The 16373-nt window shown below is 38.9% G+C and overlaps 1 protein-coding gene across 6 annotated transcripts; it reads left to right on the top strand.

Moving 5' to 3' along the window:
• Positions 1-3000: 3000 nt before the first annotated feature.
• Positions 3001-16368, top strand: p2rx1 (purinergic receptor P2X, ligand-gated ion channel, 1). 6 transcript variants are annotated; one of them, XM_072375408.1, is made up of 14 exons: positions 3001-3325; positions 6147-6291; positions 9744-9815; positions 10188-10245; positions 11472-11559; positions 12716-12796; positions 13218-13359; positions 13460-13605; positions 14764-14854; positions 14949-15014; positions 15121-15216; positions 15554-15634; positions 15774-15809; positions 15897-16368. In XM_072375408.1, the coding sequence occupies exons 1-14, from the start codon at positions 3189-3191 to the stop codon at positions 15900-15902; spliced, it is 1245 nt and encodes a 414-aa protein (XP_072231509.1). In that variant the 5' UTR covers positions 3001-3188; the 3' UTR covers positions 15903-16368. The 6 variants fall into 6 exon arrangements, 4 of the variants coding, with proteins under 4 accessions (XP_072231509.1, XP_072231506.1, XP_072231507.1 ...); XM_072375405.1 differs by having other exon boundaries at positions 10188-10257; XM_072375406.1 differs by having other exon boundaries at positions 10188-10257; positions 15554-15659.
• Positions 16369-16373: the final 5 nt, after the last annotated feature.

Raw genomic sequence — 16373 nt, 5'->3', positions numbered from 1 at the left:
ATTAATACCATCCCATCCCTGTCAGTAAAAACTGAGTTATCACCTCGAGGCTCAAATTAACAATGAGAGCTATGCATTTGGATCTGCAAGTGTACCTGATGTTTGTGTTTAAGTTTTTTTGGGAAAATGCCTCCCAGACATTTCTGTCATAAATGCCACTGTGTCATAGCTACAAACCCATTAATGATCTTCATAAAGTGAATCTTGGATTTTAATCTATTTCTATCATCAGGTTTGAATTAGCATTTTTCAGCAAAAAACTGCTATTTTACGGATTACCACGGAATTTGTTAAGAGAAATTCATGGAAGATAAAAATAATTAATCAAGTAACACCACCATCAGGTGAAAAATTATTTTCTATCTTTGGATTAATTACCAATAAAATTCCCGTTCCCCCTAAATGTAATTGGCATTAGTTTAATGTAAACTAATCTCCTTGAATTTTTGCTGCCATAGAACTAAATTGCAGCATCAATTGTGCACATTTTGAATGAAACATAATGCGAACCAGACATTACAAGTCACAAATACATTGATATAACATAATATTAACATGAACGTAAATAATAAACCATCTCTGGAATATTTAACAACATGATAACAATAACATGAATAGGTGTAGGTATTTGAGCCAACTCTTAGTGGTCACCAGTGGTATTACATTGAAAACTACTTACACATTGATCTCCTTTACTGTAGTTGACATTGTCCATCTTTTTTGTACAGTCTATCCCCCCATTCTTCTCAACGCTGAGGTGACGCTGAGGTGTTTTTTATCTGTCACAAGTGAAAAATCACTACCATGATTTGTCCACCAAAAGCTCCCCTATAATAGTCACGTAGTTGTTCCCTTTCTTAACTTTGGCAAACCAATCTGTGCTGGTAAATATAAAACACCTTGCAACTGCACGAATGTTGCAAAAGACACCAGATTCAAAACTCCTGCTCACTGAGAACTACAGAAACCAGGCTTTGATAGGCCTAATTAGTATTGTAGGAACTCCTTTGGTAAGGTCTTGAATGCACACCAAACAGGTTTTGAGAATCTTCAGTGATGAGAGGCACTCTGTTGTGTCACTTCACATCATCACCACCTGGGTGAACAAAAGAGCACTTGAACTCACCGCAAAGACAGTTTCCAACTGCTAGCAAGGATGCACAAGTAATGCAAGAACACACAGCTCTTGAGGATAGAAGGGTTTGGTCGTACATGTATTATATAAACCGGTAAACTGGACAAACATGTAAATTTTTGAAGACATTAAACAGGGGAAAAAAAGAACTTTGAAAAAAAAAAACACAGCAGAGTGTGCTTTGTGGTTTTTCAGTAATATTAGCTGGTCTTTATTCCGTAATAACACGGAGATGGAGAAGTTTTACACCGGAACTCTGCCGACAACAGAATGGATTTTATCGTGTGTACTCCTCAACATGCCCAGAACCAAGCTAAAGACAAAAAGATGACCGAGCTTTCACAGACAACCCGTATGTTCAATGTAGAACACTAGAGGAACCAACTCTGACTGCCTGCAGGGTGGCACTTCACAGCTTCACAGGGTGGCACTTTGCATGCAAAGACAGAAACAAATGAAATGAGAAGCGAGCTCAAGATACAAGAAGAAGTTAGCCAGAGCCTAGATTCTGGGATTTGACGTGGGTGAGCTAGTAACTGCTGTTGGGCGATGTGGGTGAGACAAAATTAGCATGTTCATGGATCCCTATTCAGTGAATGAGGGAACAGGTATAGAGCCAGATTCTTCTCGTGGCAAAAACTATTACTTCAACTATTCACAGACCTACATATTTTCCTCCTGCCTCTGGTGTAAGAGTTGAATATTTAAAAAGTCTGCCACCAACACTTATCACATCCTTGAAAAACTGCAGCACATTTCCTCTCTGCCATTTGATTTGAGTCCAACTATTAATTTAATTATTCAATGATGGCATTATATTAAAAAACAACTCACAAAGTATTCCCATGTTCAAATAAGTTCACATGCTAGTAAATATCAAGCACAGAAACGTTACAAAAATATGAAATGATTTCAGAAGGAGTCTCACTCTTCTTTCTCAGTAATTTATCTGACAGTGTCAGAAAAAAAAGCCTGTTGTGCAAATCGCAATTAGATTGCTTCTATTGGATTATTGAGCTTATTTAGGTCATATACAGCCCCCTTTGAAATCCATGCAAAATCCTCACAGTCCTGTCAAAACCCACGAGATTCTGCATAGCCATTTAGTTTAAATTTCCAACATTTATTCATATATGTTTTGGGTAGAAAAATAAGGCTTAACCCTTATATCAATTTGGACTTCAAACGTTATTCCAACAGATTTCCAATTTTCGGATCTCTGGAGATTGGAGGCACTTCACTCAAATGAGAAAAACAGTTTTCTCTTGGGAAACATTTTTTTCTAAAAATTATTCCAATTTAGTCCAGCTGTTTCAGTTTTAGTGTAATTACGAAATTGCCACTTCACTTCCCCTGTGAGTGAAGATTAGAACAGCAAAGCTCCACGCAGCATATGATTGTGAGAGTCAGAGAAACTGTTTGCATGCACCCACATAAAACGATGATAAAACATAAGAAGGCTTAACGTCTGACAATTGGTGACAACATGAGAGCAGGCAAACAAGGCTGAACTGGTGAGTATGCGCTGTGTGTTTGTGTTTCTGTGTATCTCTGCCTCTCATGCAGGAAGAGAGTGTCAGTCACAACGATAAGGTTTGATTGCACTAAGTAAGGAGGAGGAGGTCCGGTGCTTGCTCTGCCTGTGTAACAACTGTTGAATTATGTAAACTTAAAAAAAGTTGTGGCCGAATTCCAACAGATGTCTTTTCACTAATTTATTGTGTTAGCAAGATGCACTGAAAAGCCAAAAGGATGCAGAAACAGGAAGATGCACTGGAGAGAATGGCTGAGGAGAGAGTGACCCTGTGCACAGAGAGGAAGGGAGGGAGGGAGGAAGGGAGGGAGGGAGCAGCGAAGGAGGGAGGTAGTCTCCCACTTCAGGACTACTAATGAAGTTTGTCAGACGTTACTTCTGAGAGGAGGCAGAGGACCATCCGACAGATATCAGAGGCAAAAGCGACCAGGAGAGGAAGAAGGGAGTTCTTGTTTTTTTTATATGTGAGTCGGGTGAAGACAGAGACCCTCCTCATTGTGGGTCCGCCTGTGGGAGAAGATGAAGAGCCAAATCGCCAATGCCCTCTCTGACTTCTTCTTTGAATACGAGACCCCACGCCAGGTGCTGGTGAGGAACAGGAGGGTAGGAGTGGTGTGCCGGCTGATCCAGTTGGGGGTCCTGGCTTACATCATTGGGTAAGACTCACACATTTACCTTTTTTTTTTTTCTTTGCCCTTCAGAGAATAAGCCGCTGGAGTGGAGTTAGAGTAGGGATTGTATTGGTCTGCATGTTTTGGCTCGCAGAGAATCTTTCCTTTGAGCAAAGCAAAAAAACAACAGTCCTAGAAAATAAATCCAAGAAAGATATGTTTTTTTACTTCTGTGGGGTGACAGGGTGGGAAACAGATGCATACTTAGCTTGCCAGGTCCTATTGACACAGCAAACAAAGGCTGCACATAAACCAAGTGACTGACAGTTGTAGAGAAAAATCCTGAGATAACAGGACAGAGATAATCTACTCTTTGCATGCTGAAACAGAAACCATGCATGCTTGTTGACTGACATATACTAACCCACTCACTGACTCAACACACTTGATTTGACATGTTGGAGTTCACTGGAAATTTTCTCAGAAGAAGGGAGAGGTTTTTTTTTCTCCTCATCTCATATCACTTGACAACATAGCACCTTAATTTCTGTATTTGTGAGTTAGACCTTAGTCATGGGATGCTTATGTGAGTGGGATTTTTATTATTTTTTCCTTCTTTTTTTCCCCTGCATGTCCGAACAGCAAATCCTGGGGAGTTAGTTGTGACGAACACGTTGAGGCATATGCTAGCACAGATAACAATCAACTGCTGCACAGTTCGTTGCCAAACGCAGTGGAGACGTGTTACCTTCTGCTGATGATGTTGATGGTCACCTAAAATGGAACAGAGAAAGACTCATTTGAGAAGGCCCTGTTTTGCTGCTGGCAAGGTTGAGCTGGTTGAAAGAGATTTGAGATGACCCAGTGCAGGTTTCATGAGCTTTACTCTGAGCGATTTCAGCAATCAGGAAAAAAATATGTCTATGGTGATTATTTTAGAATTCTAAAAGTGAAAAAAGCTGATGATTTGTGGTGTTAGTTTGAAAACAGTGAAAAATGAGAGAACAGCTGCAATTTTTTTTAAAATATCAAGCCTCCCTGTGCGTGCAGCCCTCTATTCTGACTCATTTTAATTATGTCACCTGCCTTTTGTAGCCATTAGGCCATGTTAAGTTTGGATGGCGATGTCCACGAGAGGAGATGTGATTTTAAAGCTGCCGAGCTTCTTCTTCTCAACATGCAAGCAGCAGAGAGACAGAAGTCAGCCCTTGTCTCTCAGCCGCTGAGCAGTGAACCGGAGAGCCACCAATTGTCCCAACGGGAATGTTCATCTTCATTTCAGTCTTAGATTGTCCTCAACATGCATTCCAGTCAGTAAAAAAAATATACATTTTTGATTTTTTGTCCCTCTTCACTGCCAGATTTTTATACCTTACTAACTTCATCCTCATAAGAAAAAGGAGGTATCTTTGAGCAGCCACCCTTCAGTTCTTTACAATAATCTCTCACAATTGAATCCCACATGAATAACAAAATTTGAGTGAAAGTGTATTAATCAGCTGCTGGCAAATCTCTTAACAAAGTGCAGCCTTAGCAAAGCATTAGAAACCCTTTAATTAAGTCCCTCTTTTGTCACTTAAAGTTTAAAACAGTGTCAGTCAACTTGTTTCTTTACTTTTTTGCTTTTGTATGAACGCTTTTTTTCATTCTAATCTGTCTTTGTCACAAAATGAAGACTAATCTCATCGCCACAGAACAGTTGAAAGAAAAGCTGTCTGCACATCAAGGAGCTTCTTCCCTGCCTCTCTGTTCTCTCTCCGTCTCTGCAGATACAAATCTCACTCAGACTGCGTTTTTTTCACATGCTCTTTGCTTCCCTTATTTCATAATTTGCTCTGTAGTTTTCTTCACTTCCTCTTCAGTGTATGTTCCAAATTTACGTAATTCGATTTTCTTTGTTTACACAAATTGCAGCTTTTGCGCAATTTTTAAAGATGTTTCGTTTGCTGTGAGGTTTCTATGACTGTTCAGGGACAAATTAACATGTGCTGGGCCACACACTATCCTGTGGGCTTCCTGCCAGCGGGTGATTGACCCTCACACCCTTTATAAAATAGCTGTACATGTTCGAGTATTTGTGTGTGCATATGCTATCTTCTCTGTGCATACCAGCTGTTGCCTCTACCTCCTGGTTACACACACACGTAAAGTGAAAATTAACAAGGAGCCACAAGTCCTGCAATGGATCCCCAGACTTCTTTATCAAACACACAAAGTAGCACACAGTGTAGCATCTGTGCTGCTACACAAGATTCTGACTGGAACCAAGTTAAACAGGCGAGGATCTACATGTTTTATAGGCTTTTGATGTATAATTTTGATATAAAATCTTAAATCTAGCTTGTGCCTCTCCCTTTGAAATGTATGGTGTAGCAGTGGTATACAGTGACATAAAATGGCCACTTGAATAAGTGAACTAAATTAAACCTAGTCATTATCACACTCAAAAATCTTGCAAGCTGAAATCCTGTCTGTGTTATCAGTAGAAAACTTTCATCATGGTTCACAAGCAGTAATCAGCACTGTGTTCTCATTGATTATAGCTGTGATAAAGCCTATTATTTCATTTCAACTTGAGTTACTTTCACTTTCCAATGCAAAGCTCTTATGACTCTTTCTACTATAAACTGATGCTGCTAAATATCTGTATTCTGGGATTCAATGTGTCAGATCTGTCCTTTTGTTTCGGAAAGGACAATCGGTTGCACATGTGTCCTGTCAGGCACGCTGCTGGCTGTGGTGAACGTCATGCTAACATCATCCATACACATGCCCTTGCTGTCGGGGGTTGGATGGTTGGGTTGAGAAGGAGAGTGAATATGTGTTGCTGACAGAACTGACAGGATGCTCTATGTGTCTTGCAAAGGTGGGTTTTCATCTATGAGAAAGGTTACCAGTCAACAGACACAGCAGTCAGCTCCGTCTTCACCAAAATGAAAGGAGTGGGCTACACCAGTGTGAATGGGAGTGAGAGAGTCTGGGATGTGGCCGACTACGTCTTCCCTCCTCAGGTCAGTAACTGGTTTGCTCAAGTTTCACATGCATGGAAAAGGATTTAATAGGCGCCTGTCACATTGGTGTTATTTTGATAAAAATTTGTTTTGGACCTGGAACAAGCGAGAGATCATTGTTTGGATTTTCGTAAATGTAGGTCAGAGTCAAATAAAGTCAAGATCCACAGACCATGAATCAAACTGTCAGAGAGAATAAACATCAAGCTGAGTCAGACAGCTCGCATCAAAACTCTCCTCATGAAAGTAAAACTGGTCACTGTTCAAATCATTGCATTGTTGAAATATGTGTTGTATTTGAAATATATATATAGTATAAAGTCACACGAAAAAGAAAGTCTTTCTCTGTCACTCCTAAGGTTATATGCATCACCAAGTAATCATCTCAGATAAAAAGAACATGGCAGCACAGCTGAGGTTTGTAAAGTTACATTTGAACATACTAAACAGACAGACCAGACCAAAGTGGAGCTGTTTGGTCATAATGCACAGCAGCACAGCAGGTGAAAACCAAACACAGCATATCAGCACAAACACCACATACAAACTGTCAAGCATGGTGGCAAAGGGATGATGATATGGGTTTGTACCAAAGCATTATAGAGTCACATAGAGGCCATCTATCCGACAGCTAAAGCTTTGCTGAAACTGGCTCATCAACAGGACAATGATCCCAAACAAAGCAGCAAATCTACAACAGAATGTCTGAGAAAGACAAGAATCAAGGTGTTGCAAAGACCAAAGGACCAAATGACCAAAAGCTTAAGGAATTAAAGCAATGTTGTACAGAAGAGGTGACGTAAGAGACTGACAACATCATACACAAAACATTGCTGCTAAAGGTTCTACAACCTGTTAAATCATGGAGAGCACTTTAGTTTTTTTTAGATAATAATATGTTAGCTGTCAGGTCCTATTTTTCAACTGATGCCGTTTTTGCATAATTGTATCAACTGGACGGATTAGATCATTTCTAATCATGTTCTCTAGCGTAAAACTTGGGAATTGACAGAGTGCACTTTCTTTTTCACATTACTTTCCAGTCAAAAAACACAACAGAGTGAAAGTTACGGCAGGTTTTATAACTTGGCCCTAATAATAATGTGGCTTTGTCAACACGAAGGTGTCACCAAAAGGCATTGCATGCAAGAGCTGAGCAAACAGCCAACCAAAAGTGATACTGTGGTCAAAAACATTTGTTTGCCCAACGTTGCCAAGTTCTATCTGTAGGAAAGAACTGAAGATGAGACAATGACATTTGTCATGTTAACTTTGACTTTTGGGTGTGGACCTTTTTTTGAATTACTACAAATATGAGAATCCCAACTAACATTGTGAAAAGGTCTCTTTTTTCAGCACAAGCTTTGATCAAGTATAAAACAGCTAACAGCTTTATTATAAAATCCACCTTATTGTAAGAGAATTACCAAGGCATCACTGTATGTTGTAGAGCAGGATCCATCGGGTTGTTTCCAGGGTACAGACACCAACAATACCAACCTCAAAATTCCCATGGGAACAAAAGATAAAAGCAAAAATACAAATACAAATATTATGTAAAGCAGTTACAGAGATAACTGGTTGAACAGCCTGAGAAAAACAGTTTGAACTTTTCTTTTGGAAACATACTAAATTACTTTCTTGTCATGTATTGAAATGTTTCATGGAACCAAGTTACACCAAAAGTTTAATAAAAACCATACAATGATATGAAAATAATTTAAACCTTAAACCTAAATGAAAATATTGCAAAGACAACACATATGGCTGTATTTAATTTTCTAATATTATGTAGAGGAAATTACTGCATGGCCTCTAGAAAACATAGAAAACTACAGATTACGGTTTGTAACTGCATATACAAATAACAGTTCAAATTATACCATGCAATGAAAAAGATTACTTAAACAAGATCCAAAAACACAGCATTGCTCTCTGGGACCAAACTCAATTAGTTGAATTAAGGCACCATTAATGCTGGTTTATAGATTAGGTTTTGGAGTATCATATGTTGCTATCTGGAAAGCATATATCTAGCATATGACAGCAAGACAATGCCAAATATTTTGCCCATATCAACACCATCATTCGGCAGTGGAAGAGTGCAGGTGCTAATTAGGCCTATTTGCACTGAAAAAATGCAAAAGATATCTGGTACTACAAGCCTGGCTCTGTCCAGTGGTAAAACATTACATCTACTAACATTTCTGTGGGGTGACAAAGGATCCAAATCAAATTTTACATGTTTCACAATTTTCGAAAGCCAAGAAAAGCTGCAGTTTAATTTGAAATTATACCCAGAGAATAGCTGGAGCCAATTGGGTTTGGGGAAAGGTTGAGCTCTTTCACAAGTTTCACAAGTTGTCAGACTTGACCAATCACAGATTTTTCATCTCGGACTAATAAATATGACCTCTACAATCATAATTTGGTGCCTTGCCCAAAGATACTTTGACATACAGATCAACTGGGAATCTATCAACTGACCTTCAAATTGGAAGACGACCACCCTACCAGTTTAGCCGTGGTCACAATGTTAGAGGGGCTCATACTGCACAAATATCTTCTTCGCATTCAGTTAGGTTTAGAATAAATTATATTAGATTTGAGCACCTTCATCATCATGATTAAGATAATTAACACCCTTAAACAGAAAAAGTCTCCTGTGTTGTAATCCAATGGTTTACCATCCCATCCATCCCGACTGGACCCTGATATGGACTTTTTACTTTACAGTTACTCCAGATCTTACTTGCTGCTTCTCTGTTGTTGCTACTACAATATTAAAGTCATCTTCAACTAAAAATATTTAATGTTCACCAAGATGTCTATAAGCAGACATGAGAAAAATAAGCCATCAATGCAATGGCTGGGGGATGTCTGCTTTCAGTCATCAGAGCACCTCTGACCTGTCAAGAACTGTCATATTGAAGCCATTTAAAGGTCATGAGGGAATTTTTCTAGGAAAAAACCTTAATAAGTATAATTTTGAGGAACACACATGAATTTTCATGGATTAATAACTGCTGGAGGGGTACTTGCACACACAACCTATTGAGTTATTTGCTATCTTTTACGCTAACTATTAAGTTATCTTAAGTCCAGCAAATGATGTGAGAAACAAAGCTGACCTGTGGTCTCAGCCAGGCTACCAGAAGATATGTTTTATTTTGACTGAAGGTAACGGTGTACTGGCTTAATGCTAACAGTACAAACATGAGAATAAAAGCTTTGAAGATTCTGATTCTTTGGGATTTAAAGGTTTTTATTGTGCAGGTGTTTTTATAGCAGGCTAACTACAAGTAGAAGTAGGTCATATTTAACAGGCTGCTTATGTCATTAACATTAGCATTTGGCATAACAACCATTGCATAATTTACTATGTGATTTTATGGCACAAATAACACAAAAAAATTTAAAATTTTTCTTTTTTTTCCAATTGAAAACTTTAGGGAGACTCATCTTTTGTTGTAATGACGAACTACATCATAACTGAAGGTCAGGCGATGGGAAAGTGTCCAGAGGTACGTGAATAGACTCCCTTTAATTGTTTCTCTTTGTCCCTGACTTTCTCTCCCTCTGTATCATGACTTACCCACTGCCATATATAGTAAAACAAAACGGAAATCGTGTCTCATTCCAGGACTGTTTCTGTAATTGGGCAGCTGTGTTGCTGCTGTGTTGCCGAACCCCCCTCCCCACCCCCCAAACTTTTTGACTTAAAGGGCTCAATGTGGCAGAGATTAAAGTTTGTGTAGACTGCAGAATACTGCAGTGAATTTAAAACTTAGTTCACACGTTGTTATATTGTTTTCCTCTTCAGAATCTACTGATTTCTTCACTTCCACATTCCACAGTGGTATACACATACTGACCCATTCTCTTGTTTATAACAGCTCCAAGGCCATAACAACTGCAGTTCAGATGCTGACTGTGAAGAAGGGAGATTCAAACGTACGGGACATGGTAAATCTTGACGGCCCGACAGTGTGTGACCTCAGAAGTCCTCACTGAGTAACCGTCTGTGTCAAGATCTCAGATCAGTCCGGATCTTTGGCTTATTCATATCTTGTTTTGTTTTGTCAAAAGCGGCTCTGAAACTTTGCTAAAGACAATGATCATATGGTCTTTCTCTGAGGTAGGCAGGGTATCGTGTCAGTTACGGTACAGTGTATTTGTAAAATGGGCTTTGGCTTTTTGGAATGGTAACAGACCCATACATCACTGCTAAGGTAAACATTAATATGTAAGCAATGATTTGCTCTTGTCCAGCACTAGGAAAAAAAGAGACTAAAATCAACAATCTTAGTCTTAGCAACCAAACATTTGGTGTACTTGTTCGCATTGTGGCATGTGGATCACTAAAGCAAGCAAGTAAAACCCTGCCTTAAGCAAGCAGACACATGAATGGGAAGATTTTATGTAAGACCATATAAGCAATGCAGAATTACACATATATGTGAGCTGACATATAACCGCATGGCGATATTAAAAACAATTAGTCTCTCAGAGGGTTTTTAAGAGTTCCAAACGTATACAGTATCATTGGTGAGTTCAAAGAGCAGTTACATAAATTTATTGTAGTCCATCTGTCTCAGAACTCTATTCTGAGCTTTTTGAGTCCTTTGTGTCCCACATCCACTTCAATAAGACCAAAGCTTTAGATCTGTCTGTTTTATACCAGTCAAATTCCCCCTTAGGTGCCAATGTCTCTTCAGAGGCAGCAAGCTGTCTTTATGCTTGTAGACAACTAAGCATGTGGGGGTCCCCTGCAGCTAAACAGACTGGTGGGCTTGAGCGAAAGGTCAGAGACCGGTGCTGAGAGACCAAATGCCTGCTGGAAAATTGTCTCCGAACTTATCGAGTTCATGATCAGAGGAACTGATTGCAGCAAAGCTAATCGCATGCGCAGATATTGCATGTTGGGATCAGAAGAAGATAAAGGAAACAGCCATTTCAGCATTTGCTTTGCTTCACTTTTATATCTTGCTTGCTGCTGATGATGTTGGTTCAAGATATGATGAAAAATGGAGGCATAAAACATTAAAATTATTTTAATGTTAAAGCCTACACCCTTTTCTCACTGCTGCTCGGAGCACATGTTGTACTTTTACGTAATGCTTGTTCCAATTTGAGGTTTTGCATTTGATAATGAGGTCTTGTTTGTTCTCCTGTTCAAGGACATATGACTGGAGTCTGTGTGCAAACCACCAAGACCTGTGAGGTGTTGGCTTGGTGCCCAGTCGAGGATGATCGCAAAATACCGTAGTATGTGGACACACTAAATACTTTATCTGTAAAGCTAAGATTGAATTGGTAGGTTTCCCAGCGGCAGAGCTGTGGGAAAACTATTTTCTTCGACCTACACCTTTTTCTCTTAGTTATTTTTGATAACAAGCAGGGTGAAATATTGATTTGTTGTTTTTTCAGTGATGAATTATCAGGAAAACTTGGTACATTAACTCATGGGAATATTTTACAGCTAGTAACCTCCAATCAGCATAAACATAGCAAGCAAGGTTTAGATGTCACGATTGAGCGGTCTAAAACTTGGGCGTAAACAGATTCAGTTCGGTTGAATAGTAAAAAAAAATTACCTCCTGTTGTCCTTTACTTAGCTCTTTTTCTTGATCTTGTTGAACAGCGTCTTGGGGTTGAGTAAAGTAGGGGAGATTCTTCAGGATTTAATGAATGGGAATCCAACCACACTTTCACTAAGCTGTGATGAGGGTCTGTAACACTGAAACTAAAATTTTTCAATAAATACGCTACAAAAAGTACTCCAGATACTTTTTCTAATGCAGTTTTATTACTTTGTTAAACAGAGGCGTCATATTAGTACAATACGTCATATTAGTACAATACGATATGCAAAGTATTACTTTATCGTCATGGCTCGTAATTAAAAAAAGGAAAGAAAGAGGTGCCTGGGTGAAGGATAATGCTGTCACCCTCCTGTCCTCATATCTACAAGAATCACAGTTTAGTACGACTGGAAAGGATGAAAATAATCCAGCGTCGCTTTGAAAGATTTGATCACAAAGAATTTTGTGATGGAATTATCTCCTTTCTATCATAGAGCATGGTCCAACACTTCTTATGCTAAAGAAGATAATAAAGGGCGCACTGAAGCTCATCCTCTGAGAGAGAATCTCTCAGATTCTAGAGAATCTGAATCAGCTCTTGTGATGCCTGCTGCCTAGATATTGTGAGGTAATTTCATTGAGTTAGGATCTTCTCTAGGCTGAAAATACTATTTGCCCAGATACCGTGTCTCATTAAATCTGATTGGACCTTGATTATTGCAGCTAAATGGATCGAATGCATCTTTTCTTTTTAGATTACATAATTGTCTATGTATTTAATTAAAAATGCCTGATGAAACAACATGAAGTAAAATTTGATTCTCTTCTTTCCATTCCAGTCCACCTAATTTGATGTCTGCAGAGAACTACACACTGTTCATCAAAAATTCTGTGACTTTCCCTTTATTTGGCGTCACAAGGTGATGGATCTCATTTACACCAAACTGAATCAAAGTCAGCAGATGTTGCACATTTTCACAACAGGGATAACTGTATGAGAGGTTTTGAGATAAGCTGTTTCAACTCCATAAAAGACTGAAATTGATTAAACACACTGTCACATATTTTTAATTGGTTGCTTCAATAGTTTTATTCAAGAGATTACTCTTGTCTGATGATGTACTCATGGGTTATTTATTTTATTATTTTTAATAAGTGAGTGTCTGCTGTGGGGACTTTTGCCTATCAAAGATCTTACTGAGATGATCTGAATTATTTTAGGAAAGCAAGTTTAAAAGTCACAAAGAAAATCAGCATTTATTGTATCTAAGCTAGCACATGTACTTTGGCACAATCATGTCTTCATGTACTGTGATTTATAATATTCATATGTGTTTACAGGACTAACCTGGTCGAGGGTATAGATGCTTCCTACATCAGCAAATGCTCTTATCATCCAGAGGATGATCCACTCTGTCCTATATTCAAATTGGGAGACATAGTTCAACTGTCTGGCTTTAGCTTTGAAACACTAGCTCACAAAGTGAGTTTGCTGCTGGGAATAACTGGGCATGATTCACCTGCGCATTATCAGATTTACTTTCTGTTTGGGACTTCTGTATTATGTGCTTGTGTTCTGACAGGGAGGTGCGATTGGAATTGTCGTTGACTGGACATGTAACCTGGATGTGGATGTAAAACACTGTAAACCAGAGTACAGATTTCATGGTCTGTATGGAAACCCAGATGAAAAAGACAAAGCCAGAGCATCAGTGGGATACAACTTCAGGTGCGTGAATGTACTAAACTGAGTAAAATATTAGAAACGCAGGAGTTTGCAGTATTACACTACAGTTGTGGGATGTAGCACCACACAAAATCTCCATGTGAGCCCTGCATATGTACAGCCACCCACTTTAGAGTTGTAATTATCTTTCACAGTGTAATTGTTCCACTTTCATTCCTAATTGGTTGTAAATCGCCTTCCCCAATTGATGGACTGGAATATTTGCTTTCATAATTGCTTTAATTGCAGTCATTGTTGATGTCTTTCCTCCTTGGCATTTGCTCCAGAACAGCAAAACGTCTGTTTTTATAGAGGTTCTTGCTGGTGATGATTTAACCGTTTTTTAAAAAAACAAAACAATTATTTACCATCTTAATTCCATGGAAGCAGTAAGATTAGTGTTTCACACTCAGCTTTCTGTATTTTTTGTTGGATATGTGACGCCACAGTGTAATATGTTGTTGTTGTTCATCTAATTTTAAGACCTTGTCAGGACCAGATGATTATAATTTTGAATGATTTGAAAGAAGGTGCTCCTCAATGGAGGAAGGGTTCTGTTTGCAATCGTTATACTCCGCTGCGTCGCTTTCTTTTTATCTAAAGAGGCCAGTCTTGGTTTTTTGTTGTAAGACAGCTTGCTCAGGAGGGTTTTATTATTTTACTTTCAATCTGTCTGACTAGTATCCATAAAGCCTGCTGATAGAAGTGTCTATTTTCTTGTTGACTTACTGTCACCATATATAGCATTTACTCACTGATTGGAGTGGAGTCATTGTTTGCGCCTGTTATTGCTCTGCTTCAGGTCTGTTATGTACAAGCTGCCTGAAATTTATGATGTTTACTTGCCTTCAGCAATACAGCTCAGCATGGCACTCTATTCATTTCTTGTCGCTGAATACAATCTGAATTGGCACAGCTTTTATTTAAGTGGAGCTAATTGGCTTTAAGGGTGTTGATTATGCAGTAATTGTATGGGTAGCATTTCATAGTTTCTTATCAGTGACAAAGAATTAGAAAATTAGGAAGAAGGCGTGAAAATGAAAGTACAAATGCACCTGTACTGTAATTTAGAGCTAAACACATAATTAATGTTTAGCACCTGCGTTTGACAAACAGGCTACAGTTCATGTAACTTGTGATAATTCCAGTGACTGTTTTTAGGTTTGCCAAGCATTATATGGAGGACAAAACTGAAAAAAGAACCCTCTTCAAAGTGTTTGGCATCAGGATTGACATCATTGTGCAGTCACTGGTGAGTGATATGAATGTATATTTTGATATAACGTTCTCATTGAAAAAATAATAATAAAAAAAATTCTCTACCATTGAACTGTTGTCCTTCACAGGCACGAAAATTTGATATCATCCCCACGCTGACAGCGATAGGCTCTGGAGTAGGAATCTTTGGAGTGGTAAGTTATAACCTGAGTTTTGCCCATAGCGTTGGATTGCACGTTGTCAATTAAATACTCAAATCAAAACTGATGAGATTCAGATTTCTATTTTCTTTCTTTTCAGGCAACTGTAGTTTGTGACCTGGTGCTGCTCTATTTGTTACCAAAAAGAGAATTTTACAAGAACATGAAATTCAAATACACAGATACACATGCGCAGGTAAGATCTTTTGTGTTTTTCCTTGCTCAGTTTGAACACACGATGGCAGCAGATGGACATTTATTAGTCCAGACAGACACGAGGCAGACATCTGTATGGTATTCAGTCACCAATGCCAAATACACTACAGCCAGAAATCCCCCAGGACACAACTCATTAGATTAACAGCACCAGAGTATTGCTGTTTCTACCCATACCACTTAAGACCAGTGCAGCGCCTTTTAATTCTCAGTAAAGTACAGTCAGATATTTGACAGAAGATGATATCTGCCCCTATCCCACCCAAGCAGCATCCCCCTTTAACTGATCGAGGGAGAACATTGTGTATTTACCACAGGACAGCGAGTCGCTCGGTTTAGACTCAAGCATCTATTTCACCCTTGATGCAAGACAAGTCAAAGACAAAGACAAGTCCGACGTGAGTGTGTCAAGAAGTCTAGACAGTTGAGCAGATTATCTTAAGTGTTCTATCATGTCATGATGAGGAGTGTCGTTTTGCACAATATATTTTTGGTCTAAATGGCACCTGTGCTGTCGGTTTGACTTTTCTTTTACAGGATCCTGACTCGGAGGCAGGTAGCACAGAGACCGAGGTACAGTTTACCTTGTTGAACAATAAAGAGATGCAATTTGATTTTTGAGTTAACCGACATCTGATTTTTTTTGCTTTTGCTGTGTAGAAGTGATGTGGGAGAAAATAAGCCAAAAGCCATGCTGCTTTTTAAGTTGCAATACACAAGAACCACACCGTGGACCCTTCGAGAAAACACACACACACTCTGTGAATGGACTCCTGAGACCAGAAGGGACACAGTCAGTGTGTCACATGTCCTAAGTTTCCTACTAATCCTTATCTTCAAATAAGAACATGCTCCCACTCTAAAAGCCATCCTGATTAACTGTGACTCTTGCTATTGTACGTGGAGGGACACGCATAACCACTGTATGTGTACATTTTTGGGTGTTGCTCAGTTTGTCTTTGTTCATACTATGTATGTACCCTCAACCACTTAAAACCATCTCTGTACTCAATCGATGTCTTTGTCAAAGTAAAACATGCACACATAACATGTGTTTGTATGTGCTACTAGAGTTATTCCTCCCATGTGCGCATATGTGATCAACCGTTGAACTAAATAAAAGAGGTACAGTAACAT

Source organism: Leuresthes tenuis, unplaced genomic scaffold (genome assembly GCF_036924035.1).
Source record: "Leuresthes tenuis unplaced genomic scaffold, fLeuTen1.0.hap1 SCAF_21, whole genome shotgun sequence".
In the NCBI taxonomy this organism is placed as follows: domain Eukaryota; kingdom Metazoa; phylum Chordata; class Actinopteri; order Atheriniformes; family Atherinopsidae; genus Leuresthes; species Leuresthes tenuis.
This window is presented reverse-complemented; position numbering and strand designations above follow the sequence as displayed.